The following is a 21738-nucleotide window of genomic DNA, read 5'->3' as shown; positions in this document are numbered from 1 at the left end:
GAGGTGGATAAGGTGACCGCTGGAGTTTGTGAGGAAGTAGGGTGGTTTAATGGAAGGGGCGTGGGCGATTGAGAGGGAGCAGGGTGGGAATTGTCTGTAGGGAAGGAGGAATGACGAGGAAGGCAAAGACAAAGGGTGGTGGTGGGGCAGGCATGAGAGAAGTATGGAGCTCAGAATAGACATCTACTGGGAACCTGCTAGATGCAGCAACAGTCAAAGTAAGAGAAAGGTGTAGGTAATGAGGCAGACGAGAAATAAAAAGAGAAAAGGAGGGGCTGATAGAAAAGTGATGTTAGGAAGAGGGGGAGAAGCATGATTAAGGCGAAAGAGAAAGAAGTAAAGAGAATCTTAAAAAGTTGGCATGGGTTAAAGCTAAAAAGGGACAGTCGTAACCCAGACACAAGTGTAAAGATGAGAAGGATGTAAATTGTAATACAAGCTTTTTGACTGAGGATGTGCATGTGTGAGTGTGTATATTTGTGTGTGTGTGTCCACGTAGTAAAGGAGTTTGCATATAAATGGATAAGAGGAAAATCTTAAATTTTGTCATGCCGAAAACTTAATGGCACATTTCTAGATAATTGTTGGTAACTAATGATGCTATTGTTTTTGAGTAGCACTTGAAGCAAAAGTTGGTAAGGCTCTACCTGTCTCCACTTTGCATTCTTTTCTTCTTACTCTTTGTTATGGAGGTCATATGCTTTAGTTGCAAGGGGGTGGGCCTAATCACCTGGGATGCAATCTGGTCTCTGCTCTCTACTTGATGTATAGTCTCAGGTGGGTCCTTTAACCCTCCGTTTACTCATTTAAAAAATGAAGATACCTACCTTGCAAGTCCGATTTGAGGCTGTATAGAAAGTATCTGACACACTGTAAACACTTGATATTGGTAGCGATTACTACTATTTGCCTTTCCCAACTTCTTTGGTCTACTACTTTTTCTTCTTCCTTTTTTTTTTTTTTGGCGGTACGCGGACCTCTCACTCATGTGGCCTCTCCTGTTGCAGAGCACAGGCTCTGGACGCGCAGGCTCAGCGGCCATGGCTCATGGGCCTAGCCACTCCGCGGCATGTGGGATCCTCCCGGACCGGGGCACGAACCCGTGTCCCCTGCATCGGCAGGCGGACTCTCGACCACTGCGCCACCAGGGAAGCCCTTCCTCCTTTCTTTTTCATCTCCCTTTTTCCTCTGCCTATATCATAGGCTTGCCAATGGCATAGACATTGGCTGAACTATCTTGGTGTTATTTTTTAGGTCAAGAATCATATCAATAAAGCAAGTTGTCATCATGGAGTGAAAAGGAGTGGGAGTGTGTGAGAAGGGCAGAAGGCAAAATAATAAAATGTGCTCATAGGGGAGAGGAGAAGGTTGTATATAAAGAAGTGATGAGCAGTGAGGTAAAGATGTAAAGCAGAGGGCTTCCCTGGTGGTGCAGTGGTTGAGAGTTCGCCTGCCGATGCAGGGGACACGGGTTCATGCCCCGGTCCAGGAAGATCCCACATGCCGCGGAGCGGCTGGACCCGTGAGCCATAGCCGCTGAGCCTGCACGCCCGGAGCCTGTGCTCCGCAACAGGAGAGGCCACAGCAGTGAGAGGCCTGCGTACCGCAAAAAAAAAAAAAAAAAGATGTAAAGCAGAGATCTGGGCAACAGCCTGAGGAAGTGTAGAAGATCTAGAGATGTAAATTCCTACACTCCTTGGAAAGATGACACTTTCTAGAATTCCTTGTCTCAACATGCCATGCCTAGCTGCAGGGAAGATAAGATCCATGAGAGAATGGTGAGAAATAGGGGTTTTGCTCACGTAGAATCATAGACTCAAGTGGTTTGAACTAACTAGAAGATGATGGACCTCATTTATCTCTTCGTGGTTAGTGAATGATACACGTAGAGAATCTGTGAGTCAGGGGGTCCAATGAGCTTGTGTCTGCAGATGAGTTCGGATTTGATGCAGTGGGCGGCTGGGAGTCATTATAGTTGTCTGAGCTGCTTGGTGAAAACAGCTTTGAAAAAGTTAATCTTATAGTAATATGGGGGATGATTTGAAAGGACAGATGGAAGGCTGGAAGATCATCTAGGAAGCAGTTTTGGGAATCTAGGCACAAAAATGAAATGGAGAGGGACAAATTGGAGAGATACCTGTAATGGGCCAGTCACCTGAATTTAGAACTCATCTAAGTAGAGAAGGAAGAAGAATCAAAGATGAGTCTGGAGAATTAGTGGTGCCATTTGTATAAATGGAAAAATAGAAGAGGTGAGATTCTCCCTCATTAGTATGGATGGTGTTTTTATTGTTATCTTGCGAAGCCCATGCTGACACCTCCCCAAGCCTTCCCTCTTCCCTCATCTGGTTGGAGTGGTGGTTCCTGCGGTGGGTGGAAGGGTGATCCACGTGGCCTCAAAGCCTTTCATTTCTGAGTCTATGATCTGTGTTTCTCTCTCTTGTGATGATGCTCCCTGCCACCTTTTTAAAAAATTTATTATTCACTTATTTATTTTTGGCTGCATTGGGTCTTCGTTGCTGCGCGCGGGCCCTCTCTAGCGCAGCGAGCCGGCGCTACCCCTCGCGGCGGTGGGCGGGCTTCTCATTTGGTGGCCTCTCCCGTTGTCAGACACGGGCTCCAGCAGCCGCAGCACGCAGGCTCAGTAGTTGTGGCTCGCGGGCTCCAGAGTGCAGGCTCAGCAGCTGTGGCGCACGGGCCCAGCTGCTCCGCAGCATGTGGGATCCGCCCGGACCAGTGCTTGAACCCGTGTCCCCTGCATCGGCAGGCGGATTCCCAACCACTGCGCCACCGGGGAAGCCCCCGGGAAGCCCCCGCCACCATTTTTGGTGTATTCTTTAAGTACTCATTGTTCCCTGATGATGTCATTTGCACTCATCTCTGGGTTTTTTTTTTTAACTTCTTGTTTTTAACTAAGCAGTTGGGACCTTATCATACGCTATTCCTAAGGGTCCTGAATACTTTCTGTGGTAGATGTTTGCCATTTTTTTCACTTCCCTGGCTCTAAACCCCCTTCCTAGGGTTTCAGAATCCCCACCTTACGAGTCTAGGGGGAGATAGAGCAACCTCCCAGTGTAGCATTTGAATTTCCCAGATATTCCCTTTGGCAGCCCTCTTTGTGCCCACAGCATGGGCATGTCTGCTGGACTCGACCAATCTTTACTCTCACCTGGACTTTGGTCCAGGAAGGAATGAGGGGGGATGGGGTGATAAGGATAGGTAAGACTCTGGCAGAGGGTCAGAGGACAAAACCTAGGGCGCAGGTGGAGTGGCGCCAATGGCAGTGTCCCGTACCAGTAAGAGGTAGGGTGGGGGTACCTGGTGATTTATAATTTGGGGCTCTGTCTCTAATGTGAGACCTCCTGCTGGTTCTCTGGCCCTCCTGGCAATTCCCTGAGCTCCCCAGTTTCCTTTTCTGCTTCATTTAGCCAGAGTTGGTTTCAGTTCCTGGTAAAAAGGACTCTGACTGGTAAACTAGGTAATCATGCCACACTGTCTGTTGATGAAACATGTGAGTTGTAAGCTCCTCTTGGGACAGTGTCTTACTCATGTTTTATTTCTTTACAGCACCTAGCACAGTGCCTGTTGATTGGCTTCAATTATGATTGGTATACATGGTTACCTAATCGAGATATTTAAATCTTACATCTCACCCCAAATATGCTAAATTCTAATTTTCTATATATTAGTACATATTTAATATCTATTATTCCTGCTAGAGGATAGACTGCCTTCTTTTGCTGTTTCTCCTGTGCCTAGCACAGTGCCCAGCACACAGCAGGTACCCAAGAGTTGTTGAAGAAAGGTACACTGGATCCTCCACTGGAAAATTTCATTGTCATCTCAACCTTCACTTGCCCCAAATGAGTAACTTCCTTCCGCCTTCCCCTGAAACCATCCCATTTCTTGGTTTCCCATTGTGGTCAACATCGCCGCCTTTTCCTAAGTTTGCAGACTATCAGCCTGGGACATGAAGGATCACAAAAAGCATGGCTTATTCAAGGGACATAGATCAGACCTGCCTGATAGACTAGGAGAGCGTATGGAAAAAGGGGAGACGGGCTGGGTTATCAGAGGAGGGAGGCAGCAGTCTGAAAACCAACTTGATGACTTGCGACTTCATTCTCAGGCACGTCCCTGGAACCTGCCTTGCTATTATTTTTCCTTTGTGATTTTGTTCATATTGTTTTCTGGAATGCCCTGCCATTCCCTCCCCACAGACCCAAATCCACCTTATTCATCCTTTAAGATGGAACAAAGCAGCCGGTCCTGATGACCCTTTACACTCCAGTGATCATTTCTAGAATGTTTCTTTCAACCATTTTTGCAGTGATTCCCGTAACATTTCAGCATTTTGGTGAGTATTCTCCGTAGATGCTGGCAGACCTCATTTAACTGCGGTCTGCTTTACTGTGCTTCTCAGATACTGAGTATTTTACAAATTGAAGGTTTGTACTGTAGCAACCCTGCACTGAGCAAGTCTACTGGCGCCATTTTTCCAACAGCATTTGTTCACTTCATGCCTCTGTGTCACATTTGGTAATGCTTGCAATATTTCAAACTTTTTCATTATTATTATCTTTGTTATGGTGACCTGTGATCAGTGATCTTTGTTACCACTGTGGTAACTGCAGATGTGGTAGAAATGGCAAGAGAACTAGAATTAGAAGTGGAGCCTGAAGATGTGACTGAACTGCTGCAATCTCACAATAAAACTTTCATGGTGAGGAGTTGTTTCTTCTGGATGAGCAAAGAAAGTGGTTTCTTGAGATGGGATCTACTCCTGGTGAAGATGCTGTGAAGACTGTTGAAATGACAGGAAAGGAATGAGAGTATTACATAAACTTAGTTGATAAAGCAGCGGCAGGATTTGAGGGAGTTGACTCCGATTTTGAAAGAAGTTCTACTCTGGGTAAAATGCTATCAAACAGCATTGCAGGCTACAGAGAAATTGTTTGTGAAAGGAGGAGTCAATCAATGCAGTCAATCACTGTTGTCTTATTTTAAGAAATTGACACAGCCATCGCAACCTTCAGCAAGCATGACCCTTATCAGTCAGCAGCCATCCATCAAGACAGGACCCTCCACCAGCAAAAGATTACAATTACGGGCTCAGATGATGGTTAGCATTTTTTAGCAATAAAGTATTTATAAAGTAAGTGTATCTCCGAGGTATGCCTGTACTTGAGAGTAAGAAACATCAATCACTTACATCATTGTTGTTTTTTTGGCCTGCGCTGAGCAGCATGAGGGATCTTAGTTCCCTGACCAGAGATGGAACCCGCTCCCTCTGCAGAGTCTTAATAACCACTGGACCGCCAGGGAAGTCCCTCACTTACTCTGTTTTAAAAGTCCTTCACCGCCCCCAGTATACAGTTACACGTTTAAAGAAAAACTTGTTAAATTGGAGTTCAGACTTGGCAAGATTTCGGTTGAAGCCATAGCTGCTTTGCTTCAGAAGCTTTCCACTGGCGCCAAAGCGACCTCTGGTGGCCAGGGGAGAAAAGGCTACATTCAGGACGCTGGTGTTCCAGCTGGTAAGGCACAGGTGTGCACACAGGATGCCCTGGTGACAGGCCCGCGAGGGCAGCACCTTTGCTCCTGACTGCGTCTGAGCCCTCCTCTGTGTTCAGGGAGATCTGTGTTCACAAATGCCACGGAGAGGGCGGTACAGTGCAGTGGCCAGGAGCACAGGCATGGCTGGGCCAAGTGATTCAACCTTCCTGTGTCTTACCTTCCTCATCTCTACAGAAGTGCACGCCATGATTAGTACAATGAAACTTACTTGAGGAACCGCCTGGAAAAAGAAATGATTTGGAAAACGGTGTCTCCTTGACAAGCTTCATTCTGATAGAATCTTTTTACCCTTGAGGGATTTACAAAATCCATACTCATTGCCCACACCTGGGCAGATACATAACTCCAATGGGTGAGGTGAACAAGAAATCTGCAGTTATGATAGATGCAGACAGATCTTGTGGAATTTTCATCCCTAGAAATAGACAGAGGAAGAGTGGCCAAGGAGGACTGGGTGGGCTCCACACTGTGAGGCTGCATCACCGTCTTTGTCCTCAAAATATCTGAGAAGAACAGAAGGTACTGTTAAATGGGGCACTTCCTGGGGCAAACTCCCTTGGTGGCGAAGAGACCTTCTGAAGAACTCTTTTCTTCTGAGCCTTCTCAGCATGTATGGACAGTGTTTGAATTACATTCTGCAGAATTAAGGCTCTAATGTGTTCTGCTTTTGGAAGCATCTTGTGCAAAAAGGAGGCTCTTTTGGTCTCTAAGCAAATCTGTCACAGATGGGTAGCTCCTCAACAACTAGCCCAGTGCCTGGCATTGGTCATATTTTCAGGGTATAAGGAGGACAAAAGATAAATCTGGATCCTGGTGTCCTAAATTCTTGGCCTTCATGAGCCTTTATGAGCCTGAATCGGGATCTGTATGAGAGGAAGGAAGTATTCCTGCAGGGAGAGGAATCCTTTAGCCCCAGCTGAAGTTTTGGCCATAAACCTCAGCGTAGAAGTGTCTTGTGAACTGGCTCAGGCTACATCTAGTTTTTGTGTACGGGCTGGGCTGTAAGGCTAGGAAGAGGCAAAGTGGCCTCTCTGGCCTTTTTCCCTGTAGTTCTACAACCATATCTTAGTCCTTCAAGGCTTGCCAGTTGCACAGTGAGAATAGGAAAGGAAAGACGGAGAAGTCATTGAGGTTAAAGGAGAGCATCTCTCTCTAAAGCTGAGAGTAGCTTTGGAGAGCTACTCATTCTAGGCCTCGTTCCTCTGGGTCTTGCCCTTGTTCCCACTGGCTTTCTAAGGGGAGAGGAAGACCTTCCTTCCAGGCTTGATTGCACTCTGGGGCCTCTCTTACTACAACAGCCTCGTGCGAGACAAGAAATCCTGAATGTAAAGAGAGGAAACCATGAGGAGGAGGTGTAACAACCGCATCTCCTTGGAACATCCTAGTGCATTGTGTTGGAGGCCCCAAGAATGCCCCTGGACTGACCCTTGAGAGGGATACAGGAGCGGAAGGGCAGTGAGAAGGCCTTAGTACGTGTTGAATGACTGAGGAGGGAGTCAGTGAATGGAGACCTTTTCTAGATTTACTCTCCAAAACATTATAATCAAAATTTGCTCCAAAGAAGTCTAACATAATATTAGGGAAAATTATAATGTGAAGCTTCTTTCAGTTCAAGGTCTAAAAATCTATCTTTATTCATGGCAGTGGGGTTATTCAGGAAAGTTGTGAAGGCTTTTTTAAGCTTCAGAAAACGTAGGATTCTTACCAGGCAAGAGGATCACCTTTGATTGTTTTGTACCATTTGAAAATGTTGGTGTCACCAACATAATCACATTCTTGCGGGATTAGGAGATTCTTAAAAGATACTTAGTCCCATTGCTAGGAAGTTATCTTATGCATATACGAGCATGTGTGCACTGGGATAAATGTGTAAGGATGTCCGTCTCAGCATTGTTGGTAATAACAATGACATTTTTTAAAAAAGCCACGAAACAACCAAAATGTCAATCAGTGATCCACTTTTACCCTTTCAAACAGTTTGAATGTCTTAGTATGAGCAGGTGTTCCTTGTCATTTAAAAAAATCACCTCTACCCTGACTGCTGACTCATCCCCACCAAGAGGTCATCCTGGCTGTGCTTGAACACTTCCAGTGATGGAGAACTCACTACCGCTTAACTATCAGACAATGTTTTGATCAAGAGCCTCTGGACAATAATTAGTGCCTATTAAGACATGATCTAGGTTTCCGGGGCGGGGGGGGGTCTGGGTCTATCAATTCCATCTTCAGGGCTCTGGAGCTGGATAGCATGCAATTTTGACAGCTAGTTCTTGGTATTTTTTCCATTTAAAAATTATTTTTGAATATACGAATGGAAAATAATTGGGGGAAGTATGTCCTCTGGCAAAAGCCTTCAAGATACTGGAAGAAGACAATAAAGGACTGTTCAGGATAACATTTTAAGGAGGATATTAAGAATCTATGTAGGGGCTTCCCTCGTGGCACAGTGGTTAAGGATCTGCCTGCCAATGCAGGGGACACAGGTTTGAGCCCTGGTCTGGGAAGATCCCACATGCTGCGGAGCGACTAAACCCATGTGCCACAACTACTGAGCCTGCGCTCTAGAGCCCACGAGCCACAATTACTGAGCCTGTGCACCTAGAACCTGTGCTCCGCAACAAGAGAAGCCATTGCAATGAGAAGCCTGCGCACTGCAACAAAGAGCAGACCCCGCTCGCCACAACTAGAGAAAGCCTGTGTGCAGCAACAAAGACCCAACGCAACCAAAAAAAAAAAAGAATCTATGTAACCTAGGGGCAGGACAGGAATAAAGATGCAGACATAGAAAATGGACTTGAGGACACGGGGAGGGGGGAAGGGTAAGCTGGGACGAAGTGAGAGAGTGGCATGGACATATATATACTACCAAATGTAAAATAGCTAGCTAGTGGGAAGCAGCCACATAACACAGGGAGATCAGCTTGGTGCTTTGTGACCACCTAGAGGGGTGGGATAGGGAGGGTGGGAGGGAGACGCAAGACGGAGGGGATATGGGGATGATATATGTATAGGTATAGCTGATTCACTTTGTTATACAGCAGAAACTAACACACCATTGTAAAGCAATTGTACTCCAATAAAGATGTTAAAAAAAAGAATCTGTGTAACAAAAGAGCCTTGTTCTCAAGGAACCTGCTATGTCAGTGGGGGTGGGGAGGATAACATGCACACTCAAAGAGCATACACACATGCACGCACTGTTACACACCAGGAGAAAGAAAGATGGGCACATGCCAAGCAGAGACCGATGACGTCGACTGGATCCATGGGCTATCCATGGTGGGGGAAATGGATCTGGTCTGGGTTTTGAGAAATGGGGAGTGGGGTAGGCATGGGGGAGGGTGGGAACATTTGGTGGGGAAGGAAATGGCATGAACAGAGATGGGAAGTGACAGGGGCAGTGAGCAGGTGTGTCTGGGCAGGTGGCAGGTGTTTGGGGAACCCTCTTTCCTTGTTGAGGATGATGCCCAAAGGGAGAATCATGTCCTGCACAGTATATCCCTGGGGGTCTTCTTGCAGAGCCCGGTGGCCAGCCCTGTGGATTCACCCATGACGGGACAGTGAGCCTTGAGCTTGTGGGTGTGTGTTTCATAAAGATCCCTTTCACCCGAGAGGTCTGTGAACTGACAGGGTTTGGATTTTGTACCGTGTGAAACATGGAAAGTCAAGGCCAGGGACGATTTTGGAGTATTTTTATTTATTTATTATTTAAAAAAACATTTTTTAGCTGCTTCTATATCAAAAGTGAAAAAGCATAGAATTCAACACACTTTCAGGAACGTTGGACCCCACATTTGGGCATCCTTGAGGGTACTGTGTGTGGCTCTCATTGTCCAGTGCATCATGAAAAAAGAACAAAAACACACAAAGAACGAAGATTTTTCACTGAGGGGCGCAGTGGGATGATTAGGGTTCTATGAGGTTGCATTCGTTCGACGCCTATGTGCACTTCTTCAATAAATTGGTCTTCATGCCTTACCCACCAGCTAGTTGGCTTTCAGAAGGATTATCTAACGGGGGTAATTGAGCCCGAGCTTCTTGCTGTCTCTCTCATTCTCTCTCTCTCTGTCTCTCTCTCTCTCTCTCTCTCTCTCTCACGTGTCCACAGCTCACACACAGCAGCCGGAAATGACACACTGAAGTGAGTCACCAATGCGGCTGTGAGTCACCATGTAATTGGGGAAAGTTCTGTCCTGCTAGGTCGTGTAGCCCCTTGCACTCCTGCTCCTAAGTATATTGGAAAATTTTGAAACAACAGCTCTGTCTGCCTTCACCTACCACATCCTTTTGGTCCCTAAAGTGGGCTGAAGTTGGACAGTCCTGGCAGGGGTCCTGCTCCACGGAGTGGAAAGGCCAGGAGAGGAGCGATGGGATTCGGGCAGCCACCAGGTGGCAGTGTGGGCCCTATCACTCCCGCTGCCAGGAGGGGAATGACAGGCAAGTGGCCACTCCTGAGGTGCCATGACACAGACCACAAAGGAACACTATGAACAAGTTTAAATAATATGTTTTCTCCATAGTCCTTTCTCTCTCACAAGCACACAAGGACAAGGATGTGATAAATGCTCAAGGACACCCCTGGCATCCCACCCTCCCCACCAGGATATTGGCGCCAAGAACGAGGCATAAATCTCATCTCTCTCCCTCTATTTCTGCAACATAAAGTTTGTGGGAAGCAGAAAGCTGCTTCTCTGAGTAAACAAGTCACCTACACTCCAAAATAATATATGCACACTGTTTCTGGGGAGGGAGCAGCCAGGCCTGGGTGGGTCTCGTGCCTCTGAGCTGGGGGAGGACAGACCTTGACATGAAAGAGTGTTTCTCCCATTGGCCTTCTTTGGCCTGCAGCCAGCTTTCTCAGCAGTAGCAGACAGTGCAAGAGTGACGGCAACGTGACCGGAACACAAATTATTTCTAGCAAACACACAAAAGCTCCTTCCTGTAAGCCTTGTGGTGCCATCCTGCCAGGGCCTCAGTGGGATCCAGGTCCGAAGACCCGAACAGGCAGAGCGATGGGCTGAAGCAGCCGCGTAAATGATCCTGGGAGTTCTGCAGTCTTGTTGGGAGACCTTCGGGGCATTGTGCTTCCGAAGTCTCTCCCAGGGTCTCCGCTGGGGAGTTTAACTCAAAGGTCCTCTTTCCCCCTCCTGGGAGAGCCGGAGGTCTAAGAGACAGATTCGAAAGATTTACCATTAAAAAAAAAAAAAAAAGATAAATATCTTCTCTTTCTCCAGAAAAATGAATTAAAATAAAAATTCTTTGCTCTGGAGTTTCTTCTTCTTGGACATCTCCAGTTCCGTCCCAGATGAGGGCTGCATTTCCCATGGTCAGGGTTCCATCACTTGGCCCATGAAAAGGACAGTTCCTGAGGACGGAAGAATCATGGGAGATGAGAAGGGGGGGGAAGGGGAACAGCACAGCTCACCCAGCTGGGTGTTTACGGATGAACTGAGATACAGGGAGATGAGTGAGTGCCTGGAGGCACAGCTGCTCTAGTGACTAAGCTGGGACTGGGGGACAGACTGAGCACCCCGTCTGGAGAGAGCACTGCCTCCGAGGAGGGTAAGGGGAACAGAGCTATGATTCCTTGCCTGGAGTCCTCTTGGGGGGAGTGGGGGTGTCTACACCTGCCCGGACTAGTGCCCGAGTCCAGGAGAGCGGGGGGGGTGTCTCCCGGGCCCCCGGCTCACCTGTGGGGTTATGCCGCACCACGAAGAGGAAGGGTCTGTCCATGATGATCTCCTCGGGGGCCATTCGGGCTGAGACTGTAAGGGCTGGAAAAGAAGGGACCACGTCTTAGAGCGGAGGGACGTGGGCACGGAAGCCTGGATTGTTCACAGGTGATCCAGTGACAGTGGCACTGGGATGGGGGCGTTTTAGGAGGCTCAGTTATTTCCTGGATGTGAACCCTAAAAGTGTTGGGATGTCCTCTGAGGCCTGGTTTCCTCCAGGAATTGGGTAGAGATCTCTCAGGTAGTCACTCGCAGGCACGTTTATCTAAACCCTTTTAGGGCGTATTGGAAGCAAGTGCCTCGTGACTGACCACTGAGAGCAAAGCCAGGACCTCACAGTCAGAGGACCTCAGAGCCAGTGGGGAGGGGGCGGGGTGCCGGGGAAAGCAGGCCTGTATTCTAGTGGGATCGGGGTGATGCGCTCCACACAGGAAGCGAAGCTCTACCAGGAGAGACCTGGTTGACGTGGGCAGTGGGGTCTTCCCGGTTCACCCAGGGTCTGGGTGCCAGACCGCGGCCCCTCCTGGAAGCCTGGGGCTGAGACTTGCCAGACCTCACCTGAGCCTGACTCACCTGTGGAGGAGGACGCCACCGTGCCGCTCTCATTCACCTCAATCTTCACTTTCTGTAGCGCCTGCGACACGTACAGAAGCTCTTGATCTGAAACAGAGGTGGATACCAAAACACATCAGCTTTGGTTCTCAGTGAGAAGCTCCTTAGTCCTCTTAAGGACCCACTGTCCACCAGGGGAAGAAAGTGAAAGGAAAACCTCTTACCTGAAAGTCTTGAGAAGTCTGCCTGGTTTGGCCTAAACATGTCGGTCATTCCCAAGTTCTCCAGGGGCCTCCTGAGGTCAACTTCACTCTCCAGGGAGAACCTGCAGACAGGAGCAGGACACAGCTCAAGCTCAGGCCACCTCTAACCCCACCAAGTATCTCCGTCCCCACAGACCAACAGGATGGGGACTGATGTGAAAGTAGAAGTGGGGGCTTCCCTGGTGGTGCAGTGGTTAAGCATCCTCCTGCCAATGCAGGGGACATGGGTTCGAGCCCTGATCCGGGAAGATCCCACATACCACAGAGCAACTAAGCCCATGTGCCACGACTACTGAGCCTGAGCTCTAGAGCCCGCGAGCCACAACTACTGAGCCCACGCGCCTAGAGCCCGTGCTCCGCAGCTTCTCTGAGAAGCCTGTGCACCGCAACGAAGAGTAGCCCCCACTGGCCGCAACTAGAGAAAGCCCGCACGCAGCAACGAAGACCCAACACAGCCAAAATAAATAAATAAATAAATAAATTGATTTAAAAAAAAAAAAAGAAAGTAGAAGTGGGAAGCTTGTTTTTTCAAATCCGTTTGCAAGGTCTCTTCCTTGCTGGGAGATTCTAGTACTAATGAACATTTTCCTGCAATCTCCCCACCCCCTTGAACCTATGACTAATTACTTTCCTCAAATAAGGCAGTAGTTTGAGCACAATTATACTCAGCCTGACTGGGGAGGGAGGGGGCAGGGCAAATTCTTCTGCAAGGATATTTGAACAAAAACCTTGTCTGTAGATTGTGTTCTGAGAGCTGAGCCTGAGGAGGACTCCAGCAGCGAGGCTTTGGGGCTCTCGCTCTGCTTCCCATCAGGGCACAGCTAATTACCTCTATTTTTTTTTTTTTTTTTTGAGAGAGAGAGAGAGTGTGTGCTAACCAACTAAATGATCCTCTTTCCCTAAGCCTGGCATTATGGCATCTGGGAATTTGGGGTAAGCATGGTGGGAAGCTTCCCCACAATTCTGGAATTATCCAGCCTCAGCCTCCGGCACCCTCTTTGCTTCTGCAGAAGGATTTTTAAAACTCTGCTTCGTTGGAAGCCAGCTAGAAGCTGTAGTTCTGGCTGTTTCATCTGCAGAAGTGATTCCTTTTGTCTCCATTGTTTAGATGCTAACTTGAAGAGATGGGGGTGGGAGTGAGGGGCATTCCTAAAAGAGTGTAGATCAACGTATTCCCCTCCACCCCAACCCTGCATCATCTATCTCTCTGGCTCTTCCTTTGGCTAGCTTTTGCTGGGTATTCAGAGGGTGGTAAATGTGGGACATGGTCTAGAAAACTCCCCCGCTGCCCTCCAGCAGAAGAGGGATGATGAGAGGAATCTTAATCAAACCCAGGCCGGAGTGTTTCCCATCAGCCACCCACACATGTCCCTGTCCCTACCCTGCAGATGTCACGTTTGGGAAACTCCACATGGAGGTGGCACTTTCAGGGAACCAGGGTAGAGGGGAGGGGGTAGGCAGAGGGGACTAGAGCATTGGCAAGTGTGGCAAGAGCAAAGGGTGGCTTACTTGGGCAGGACCAGGAGGCGGGTCAGTCTGGTCATGTTCCCTCTCCACTGGCTGATGAGCTGGGCGTCCAGAATGCTGGTGAGGGCAGAGAGAGGCACCTCTTTTTCGTAGGGGGCAGCAATGAACATGCTGAGTGTGTTCCCATGGTAGGGCAATTCCAGGACGTCGTAGTAATGGCCGTCGGGGGTGGAGAACTCAGCTGTGAAGACACCAAGATGGCGCATTGGCAATGGCTCCAGCTCTTGTTGGTTCTAACCCAGCACTGGCTTTTCAACTGGTCCTCCTGTCCCCTCCACTCTTTGGAAGCCAGCTCTCCATACTAGCTTTTGAGGCTCCCCCACCCCACCACTCCCCTGTTCAATGCCTTTATTCCCATTTCCCTTCTCTTCTGCTAAATCACAGTGTCTTCTGGGTTCTCTGTCTCCTGTTGGCCTTCTTCACCTTCACAGCCTTCTCCCCAGTACCCAGCTACTAATTCATTCCAATCCCCATCTCCTTAATCTCAACTTTCACATCACTCTTCCCCAGAAGGATCTGTGAACCCCAGGTTATCACACTAGAACCACATGAAGATGAGAGATGGGGTCAAAGTGGTCAAATATGGGCCTGAGGGAATTTCTGGATTTCAGCTTCATCTTGCACAAGGTAAAAGCTACTTTCTGCTGCTCTGATAATCCCAGTGTCTCCTACCTGGGGAGTCTTTGTCACAGCTGGGGTGTATTCTAGGGTTTCTCCTCCCTTAGAGGGGATGCCCCCCAGGGATGAGGTGCAGTCACTGTGGGACTTGGGGAAGGGAGGGTCTTGCACTTACTGTAGTTGAACTTGTTGGTCTGAGCCATCATGGGCACAGAGACAGTGCTGCCATCGGACTTGTGGAAGAGGCGGTGGTGGGTGCTCGACTCTAGAAAAGGCATCTTCCACTGGCCGTTGAAGTAGAGGGCGTTTACCAGTACCAGGCGTGTCAGCTGGTCCACAGCCCCTTCGCCAAGTAGGTCGCTGATCATGCCTGTGGGAAATCGAGGCGATCAGGAGGCTAGATATTTTTAAATCCTTTTAGATGGTCCTCTTTAGCGCCCAGTCCTCCAATGGATATGTGTCAGAAGGGATTCCGTCAGAAGACAGGCTGGGTAAGGTTTAGTGAACCTATCTAGTTGCTTTCAACCCCTTTCATCTTCCTAAGAGTCTCAGAAAGGCTTCCAGCTCACCACACTTTCGTGGTCTTGGGATCCTGTCCAGGATCAGACCTGGAAATATGTCTCCCCTTACTTTGCTCCCTAAGCTGCAGTCTTGACGGGTTGTGCGTGACCCTTGTCATGGTTATTACTGTTCTTATAACACCTCGCAATACTTTTTAGGGATGACTTTAGAGTTGGTTCACGGGGAAAGCCTAATTATGGAAAAACATGATGCTTTGATTCTTAAAGCACTTGACCTGTCTACAGAGCAGAAGATGCGGGAAGGGAGAGGTCAGGACACTTGGGATTTGAATCCCTTTTCTCTGCAGGCCCTTGGGAACTGGCCTCCTTTCCCTGCCTGCTCACCTTTTGTGTGTCTTTTCACCCAGTCGTTGACGATGAACCTGGCTCTCTCTGTCTCTGAGAAGTCCACCTGCTTGACTGTGGTGCGGAACAGCCTGAAGAAGTGGGGCATGAAACCCTGGACCAGCTTCAGATCCCGCTGCACAAAGATGGCATCAGCCGTGCTGATCTCATCCTTATTCCATGGTCCCATGAGCTCCTTGTACAGTTGATGGAGGGCAGGGGCCATGCCCTTCTCTGGGCCAAAGCGGGGAGGAAAGGACACATTAAGGTCATCTCAAACCCAGGGCTCCCAGTGGGGCTAACTTCCCCTAACCCTGCCCACATGCACAGGACTCTTCTGCTCCCCCGGAGGTCTCTGGATGGAGATTTCATTCCAAACCTTAATCTTTCCTGCATCTCCCTCTTTTCTTCAAAAATCTTAGGTCCTAACCCTTTTCTTTGGCTTGGAATATTTTTCTCTGTTTTTAAGTTATAAACCCTAATTTTTTCTTTTAATAATAACAGTAGCTGTCAGGCACTTCACGTGCATCGTTCTAGCTGGCCCTTACAACAGCCCCATGTGGTGGATACTTTTATTGTCCCCATTTTGGAGATGAGGACACTGAGGTTCGGAGGGGTTAAGGTCACACAGTATATGAGTGGTGAGGCAGGGCTGTTTTATACCAGATCCACTGGCCCGTACACCTTGTGACTGTCCAATAACCAAGTGACACAGGGTGTGGTGAGAAGAAGATGCAGTGGTCCATCCCTGTGGCATGGGAGGACAGGAGTTGGCTCAGCTAAGCTGGGGTCAGCCCTTCCTCTGCCTCTGGTCGGTTACACCCCTGTCCTGGGAAGACCACGTGAATGCCCGCCTCCCACTCTGCCCCATCTCTCACCATCCACCTTGAATTGCATCGCCTCTTGGATCTGCCGCTGTGTTTCTCCTCCTGTGGTCAGCTGTAACATGGCCATGACTGAGGCTACCCCACAGGGTGAGAAAACCATGTTGAGGTCCTTGGAGGCCTGCACCACCTGCTGAAACACTTTCACTCCAAAGTCTGCGGCGAGGTGGGCCGCCGGAGACTGGTGATGGTAGGAGGCAGACCCTTCACCGAAGATGAGGGCCACGCCCAGTGCGAGGCAGGCAAAGACAGGAGACCTCGGCATCCTAGAGCCAGTGGAGAAGGATCTGACGAGGGAGTAGTTCCGGAAGGATGGTGAGTAGGGAGGGGTGGTGGGACCCCAGCCACGGCCGGGCTCCCCACGCTTGCCGCTAGCAGAAGATACGTGAATGGGGGGGCAAGACAGAAACTGCGGCGGGTTCAGATCCTGAGTCTTTTCCCCTCTGTCTCAGCCCCAGGGAGTCTTTTTTTTTTTTTTTCCCAGGGAGTCTTAAGTGCGCTTTCACCTGTGGGAATCTTGGAACCCGCTGGCTCCACCCTCCAAGAGATCTCCTTTCCCTTCCAGGAGGCTGAAAGATGAAATGATCATAACATCTGTGATTTACACGATGCTTTTTAATTCTCTTGTGATGCTTTCACAATCATGGCTTCATTCAAGCTGGCAGGCATGAAAAACCCCTTTCCTGCGCTGGGAAGGGGGAATGTCTCAATGGAGAGGGTCCAAGAGAAGTGAGGCCCTTGCTTCTGGGTGGTGGGATTGTTGGGGGGTCCTGCGCATCTTCCCCGCTCTCCTGTGATCACTGATATGACGGGATCATCTCAGGGCTGCAGGTCTCCGGGGAAAGAAAGAGGAACACTGGGGATCGTCTGCAGAGGGGTGCTCCCTGCCTTAGCCCGAGGTCCGGAGATGGAGAGAGTTTGCTTTTCTCTTACCTGAAATTCTCAAGGTGCCTTGTGACGGTCAGTTTGTCCTGCTGCTGCTGGGGCTTCGGGTGTTGACCGTGGTGGCTACTCCTCTGCTGGGGAGGGGGTGTGGCTCTTTGGACAGTGCTCTTGGTCTTTCAGCCAGATGCAGCTGTGCTCCTCTGGAGGCTGCGGCTTCCCTTTATACCAGATGTGGGCCGGAAGTAGATTAACTCATGGCCCGGCCCCGCCCACTTTCTGGCTCTGGAAGTCTGTCTGAACAGCAGCCGGGCCCCCTCAGCACCTCCCTCTGTGGGACTTGCTGAGGCATCTGTGTGTGTGTGCGTGCTGCCCTGTGTGTGTACATGTGAGAGAGAGGGCTTGGAACAATTGAGCAAATCCTGTTTGCCTTGACCCCAGGGCCTCCCTTGATTCTGCTGCCCTCTGCCTCGGGATGTTATGCCAGCTTGATCCCTGGCACCCAGTGCTCACTTTCCCCAGTGCTCAGTGTAGGGAAATGATTTACACTTCCTCCTTTTCCTTTGGAGAAACAGATCGCTGCAGAGTTATCAAAGAAACTAAAGATCCTGCAGACTTTTGTCCACCAGCTCCATGCACTGGCCAAACTGGGAAGAACACCCCTCCCTCTTCCTGACTACATCCCAGCAGCCAGAGGGCCCGGAGCGTGCCATGTGATTGTCTGGGTTTTGACTGTCTAGAACATGAGCCTGGTGGAGAACTCCCTCCCCCCTTTCCGTCTTCCCTGCCAAGCGCCTGCCAGCCCGTCCATCGGGTGATGTGTGGCTGACTCCCCCACGTGTCCAGACTCTGGTGGTGTCCCCAGGGCTCTCTTTGTGTCAACAGTCCTGTATGGCTGGGATTTGAGGTGTGCTGGGTGGGGTGGTGGGTAACCGGGGTAAAGGGGTAAAGCCTTGGTGGGAAATTAGGAGCCCAGTGTGTAGGTTTCATTTTTCTGAGCCACCCGCTGTGACTGGGGAGGATTACGTCTTATCCTTTTCCTCCAGATGCAAACATTTGGAGGGCTGGAGTGGCGGCGGTAGGGATGGAACTAAGGGCGTCAATTCATGGCGGGTTTACGGGGTGTGCTTCTAGGACACTGGGATTAGGGGTGGCAAAGTGGCCAAAGAATTCTATAGACGGTGGACGTTGGCTAGAGGCCAGTTTGTAGGACTGGGCTGGTGCATTTAGGGGTCTGGTGGCACCCTTGGCTGTGTAGCCTGATGTTGTGGACAGGGTAGTTCCAGAGGGGTCCTGGGGGGGATGGAGCCCTTGACTTGGGTGGCGGAGTCCACACACTGTCATGTTTTGTGTAGGTGTTGGGGTTCAACTGGGAGTATCCATGGAGACAGCCGGTAGCAGAATCACAGGAAGTTTAAGTGGGTGGATGTGTCGGGATGTTTGTTTTGGATTTTTTAAGTAAACAGATACCAAGGGCAACTGCAGCTGGAGGACTTTCCCATTTTCACTCTGCCTCCACCTTTGTTTTCCCTGTTGCCCCTGGGAACCAGGTGGGGATGTGGGGTGGCACGAAGAGAAGGGGAAGCCTCCAAGCCATCTCCTAACCCCAGAAAGGCCCCAATGCCTTGCCCTTCACCCTTGGGGGCCACAGGGGGACAGGGACCTGGGAGTCTGTGTTGGGAGTGCCAAGCCCCAAGTTGGAAGAGCAGTGGGTCAAGAGGCGGCTGGGGGCTTCCCTGGTGGCGCAGTGGTTGAGAGTCCGCCTGCCGATGCAGGGGACGTGGGTTCGTGCCCTGGTCCGGGAAGATCCCACATGCCGCGTGGAGCGGCTGGGCCTGTGAGCCATGGCCGCTGAGCCTGTGCTCCGCAACGGGAGAGGCCACGACAGTGAGAGGCCCGCGTACCGCAAAAAAAAAAAAAAAAAAAAAAAAAAGAGGCAGCTGGACCTGCCCTCCAGGTGCCCCGCTGTCTGGCCTCTCCAGCCACTTCAGCTGAGCCTCATGCCTTCCTCCATGGGCTATTCCAGAAGCTGTTGTCTCTCTCCTCGCCCAGCCTCAGCCATAAAAGCCCTTTTGTTTTCTGGGACCGCCTGGGTCCTGCCAGGGCAGTGACCATTTCTGTCCCCACCCCTGGACCTGAATGATCCTGTTGCCGTTCCAGAAAAGCCCCTCTGTCCCTGGGCACAGGAGCACCTGGGAGCAGCTCTATGTCCTGTTGGAGAGAGAAGGGGTACGCTTTACCTTGGAAACAGAAAGGGCTGACTTACTGAGGGGTCTTTTCCCAAACTGGAGGAGACTTGTAGGTGTCTAGTGGGTGTGGATTAGAAACTGAGGCAAAGCCTAGTGTAACTGTGCCATGCTGGGTTTTCTGACCCTCCCTTTGACTTTCTGATCACTTGGGGCCGCCAGAGGATCTAAACCCAGACTTGATCGTGGTCCCTGCCTCTCCTCTCCGTGAAACGACCTTGCCTCCCCCGGTCTGCCCTCAGGGGATCTTCTCCACACCAGGGTGCAGTCCAATCGCCCGCTGCCCCAAAGCAGACCTCCCTGCAACGTCCTTCTCAGAATCCAGCCTGACTCAAGGAGCTGTCACTTTCCCTGAACACCAAACAGCCTTGACCCCGTCACCTCTTTCAAGCATTGGCTCTTTCTTAAGGGGTCAAAAGTCCCTACTGTTGAGATAACTGGATCTCTGACTCCTGGCGGGTCAGAGGTAAGAGGATGAGTTACAGGGCTGTGGATTTCTGGGGAAAGTTCCGGTTCTAGCCAACTGGGAAAGATGTTTTCATCTGCTCTGAACAGGTGTTTCGTGACGAGATCAGACTCACACTTTCCGTGACTGTCCCCCTACCCTGTCCCCATCCCACCCCCCAGTAGCCCTGCTTCCACTGGGGCCTCCGCTATGCTGGTCTTCCCTCCAACGCTTTACCTCCTGCCCCGCAGTTGCCCTCTAGCTCTCTGCTCTTCCGCTTTGCTTCCCCTTTGCTCTCCAAGCCCCAGGTACCCACCCTCTTTTTCTCTTTCCTTTTCTCCCTCTGAGACTCCCTCTTCTTATCGCTTCTACTCATCCCTCCATCCACTGGGAATCTCCATCCCCTCCCGCCCGTCTCCTCTAGTCTCAGCCATGTGAGCTCTCTCCCCGTTTTCCCCCTCTCTCTTTTCTGCTCTCCGTGACTCAATCCCTCTTTCCCTCTCCTCTCCTTGTGCAGAATCCCTTTTACAGTCAAATGCTCTGCTCCAGGCCTTCCTGTGGGAAGAAGAGGCTGCCTCCTATCAGTTACACAGGCTCCCTGGAATGTCAAGAGCCGGCCTCCTGACTCTTGGTAATTTCACTGGGAGAGCCGGGGGTGGCAGAAGGCCGGGGTCCTACTAACTCACAGTGCTATTTCTGGCCTGGTGGTTTTCCAAAGAATACAACACCCAAAATAGCTGGTGTTTGGGCTGGGCTCTCGGCCCCATCTTGTAGGAGTGAGCCGAGGCCTGGGCTGTGTGTCAGCTTTTTCTCATTGAAGATCACGGCCCTGGGACAGCCCGACAGACATGGGCCACCTCGGCCTGTCCAAGGTCCCTCCTCACACTGCCGCCAAGCCTGACTCGCCCCTCATCTGCCACCATAAGCCCCTCTCCTTTACGCTTTCTCCAGCCGCCACCTCCAGCCATCTCGCCTTAAATTCCCGTGACAGTAAAACCTGCATCCCCCAACGTGGGATGCTTTTTTCTCCAATCATGTCCTAGGGTTTCAGAGCGGAGGGCTCTAAGAACCATCTGGCCCGGTCCTTTGAATTTTCAGGTAAGAGACCTGAGGCCCAGAGAGGCCGTGGGATGTGTTTGAGAACACACAGCGACATACCATAAATGGGAGAACAGTGCCCATTGAGCCGGCCTGGTCAGGGCTCTGACACTTAGCTACTTATGTGTCTTTGGGCAAAACCGAACTTTGTGGGTCTCAGTTTTTGTATGTGAGGTAGGTATGTAGATGGACACTCATTCCCACCCTTCAGGGTTTTTGTGAGGATTAAATGAAATATTGTAAGCGTCTGACATATTCCAGGCTCTCACTAAGTGGCAGCCACTCTCGGTTGGGGCAGAACCAGGACAGGAACCCAGGCAGCTTGAGCTGTTAACTTTGACATAAGGCAAGCGCCTTGTTATATATTTTGATGTCTCTCGGTGATTAGCAGAGTGGATGAAATGCCTTGGGAAGCGGACTGGCTGGTCACCCACGAGAATGGCTGCCAGCCCCTCTGTCCATTTCAGGCCAGGTCCTCTTGGTTTCACCCTGAGCCTGACATGCTCCCACTGGCCGACTTCACAGACTTTAGATCCTGGGAAGATTTTCCTCTCTGAGCTGTGGGGTCACATGTGGACGCCACTGACATTTGGCACGTGTCTTGAACCCTCCAGCATACCAGGAAGGACGGAGGCTTGTTTTCTCAGCAGGTGAAAGTGGAGTAGACTTTGACCTACTCTTCTGGTCTTGGCCCTTTTGTCCCCTTCTCTGCCACCCACATCCCCTACGTCCTGTTGATTCCCCTATAACACCCCCTAACAGTTGAACCACTTTTACAAACATCCCCTTCTCTTACAGTCACTTCTGTGCTTATCCTTCACTTTACTGTGTCCGTCGCCATGTCTTGTGTGTCCTTATTTCTTGGAGGGGCGTTGGGGGGCAGTATTCCCTTGGGGGTGGCCTCTCATAATGTCAGTGTTCAGTGAGCACCAGAGACCCCCCACAGACCCCAGGCAAGAAAGAGCCTGTTCTCTTGGAAGAAAGAGGCAGAGGGAGAGAAGGGGGCCCA

The 21738-nt window shown here is 50.3% G+C and overlaps 1 protein-coding gene across 4 annotated transcripts; it reads right to left on the bottom strand.

Moving 5' to 3' along the window:
- Nucleotides 1-10538: 10538 nt before the first annotated feature.
- Nucleotides 10539-20143, bottom strand: SERPINE1 (serpin family E member 1). Of its 4 annotated transcripts, none has more exons than XM_089895739.1 (8): nt 16992-20143; nt 16053-16345; nt 15175-15408; nt 14445-14639; nt 13634-13832; nt 12086-12186; nt 11883-11969; nt 10539-11351 (listed from the first exon to the last, which is right to left on the bottom strand). In XM_089895739.1, the coding sequence occupies exons 2-8, from the start codon at nt 16321-16323 to the stop codon at nt 11155-11157; spliced, it is 1284 nt and encodes a 427-aa protein (XP_089751865.1). In that variant the 5' UTR covers nt 16324-16345; nt 16992-20143; the 3' UTR covers nt 10539-11154. The 4 variants fall into 4 exon arrangements, with proteins under 4 accessions (XP_089751865.1, XP_089751866.1, XP_089751867.1 ...); XM_089895740.1 differs by having other exon boundaries at nt 16053-16324; XM_089895741.1 differs by having other exon boundaries at nt 10539-10942; nt 11268-11351; nt 16053-20141.
- Between the last annotated feature and the right edge of the window lie 1595 nt (nt 20144-21738).

This window comes from Delphinapterus leucas, chromosome 15, assembly GCF_059928025.1.
Source record: "Delphinapterus leucas isolate spDelLeu-1000000601 "Yukka" chromosome 15, BTC_Dleu_Yukka2, whole genome shotgun sequence".
In the NCBI taxonomy this organism is placed as follows: Eukaryota; Metazoa; Chordata; class Mammalia; order Artiodactyla; family Monodontidae; genus Delphinapterus; species Delphinapterus leucas.
This window is presented reverse-complemented; position numbering and strand designations above follow the sequence as displayed.

Bases quoted from the DNA above. Each gene is read 5' to 3' on its own strand.
- SERPINE1 (XM_089895739.1), bottom strand. From the start codon at position 16,323: ATGCCGAGGTCTCCTGTCTTTGCCTGCCTCGCACTGGGCGTGGCCCTC. The intron at 15,409-16,052 runs GTGAGAGATGGG...GCTTTGGCCCAG, and splicing joins GATGCAATTCAAGGTGGATG to AGAAGGGCATGGCCCCTGCC. The intron at 12,187-13,633 runs GTAAGCCACCCT...TCCTGTCTGCAG, and splicing joins CGCCTCCTGGTCCTGCCCAA to GTTCTCCCTGGAGAGTGAAG.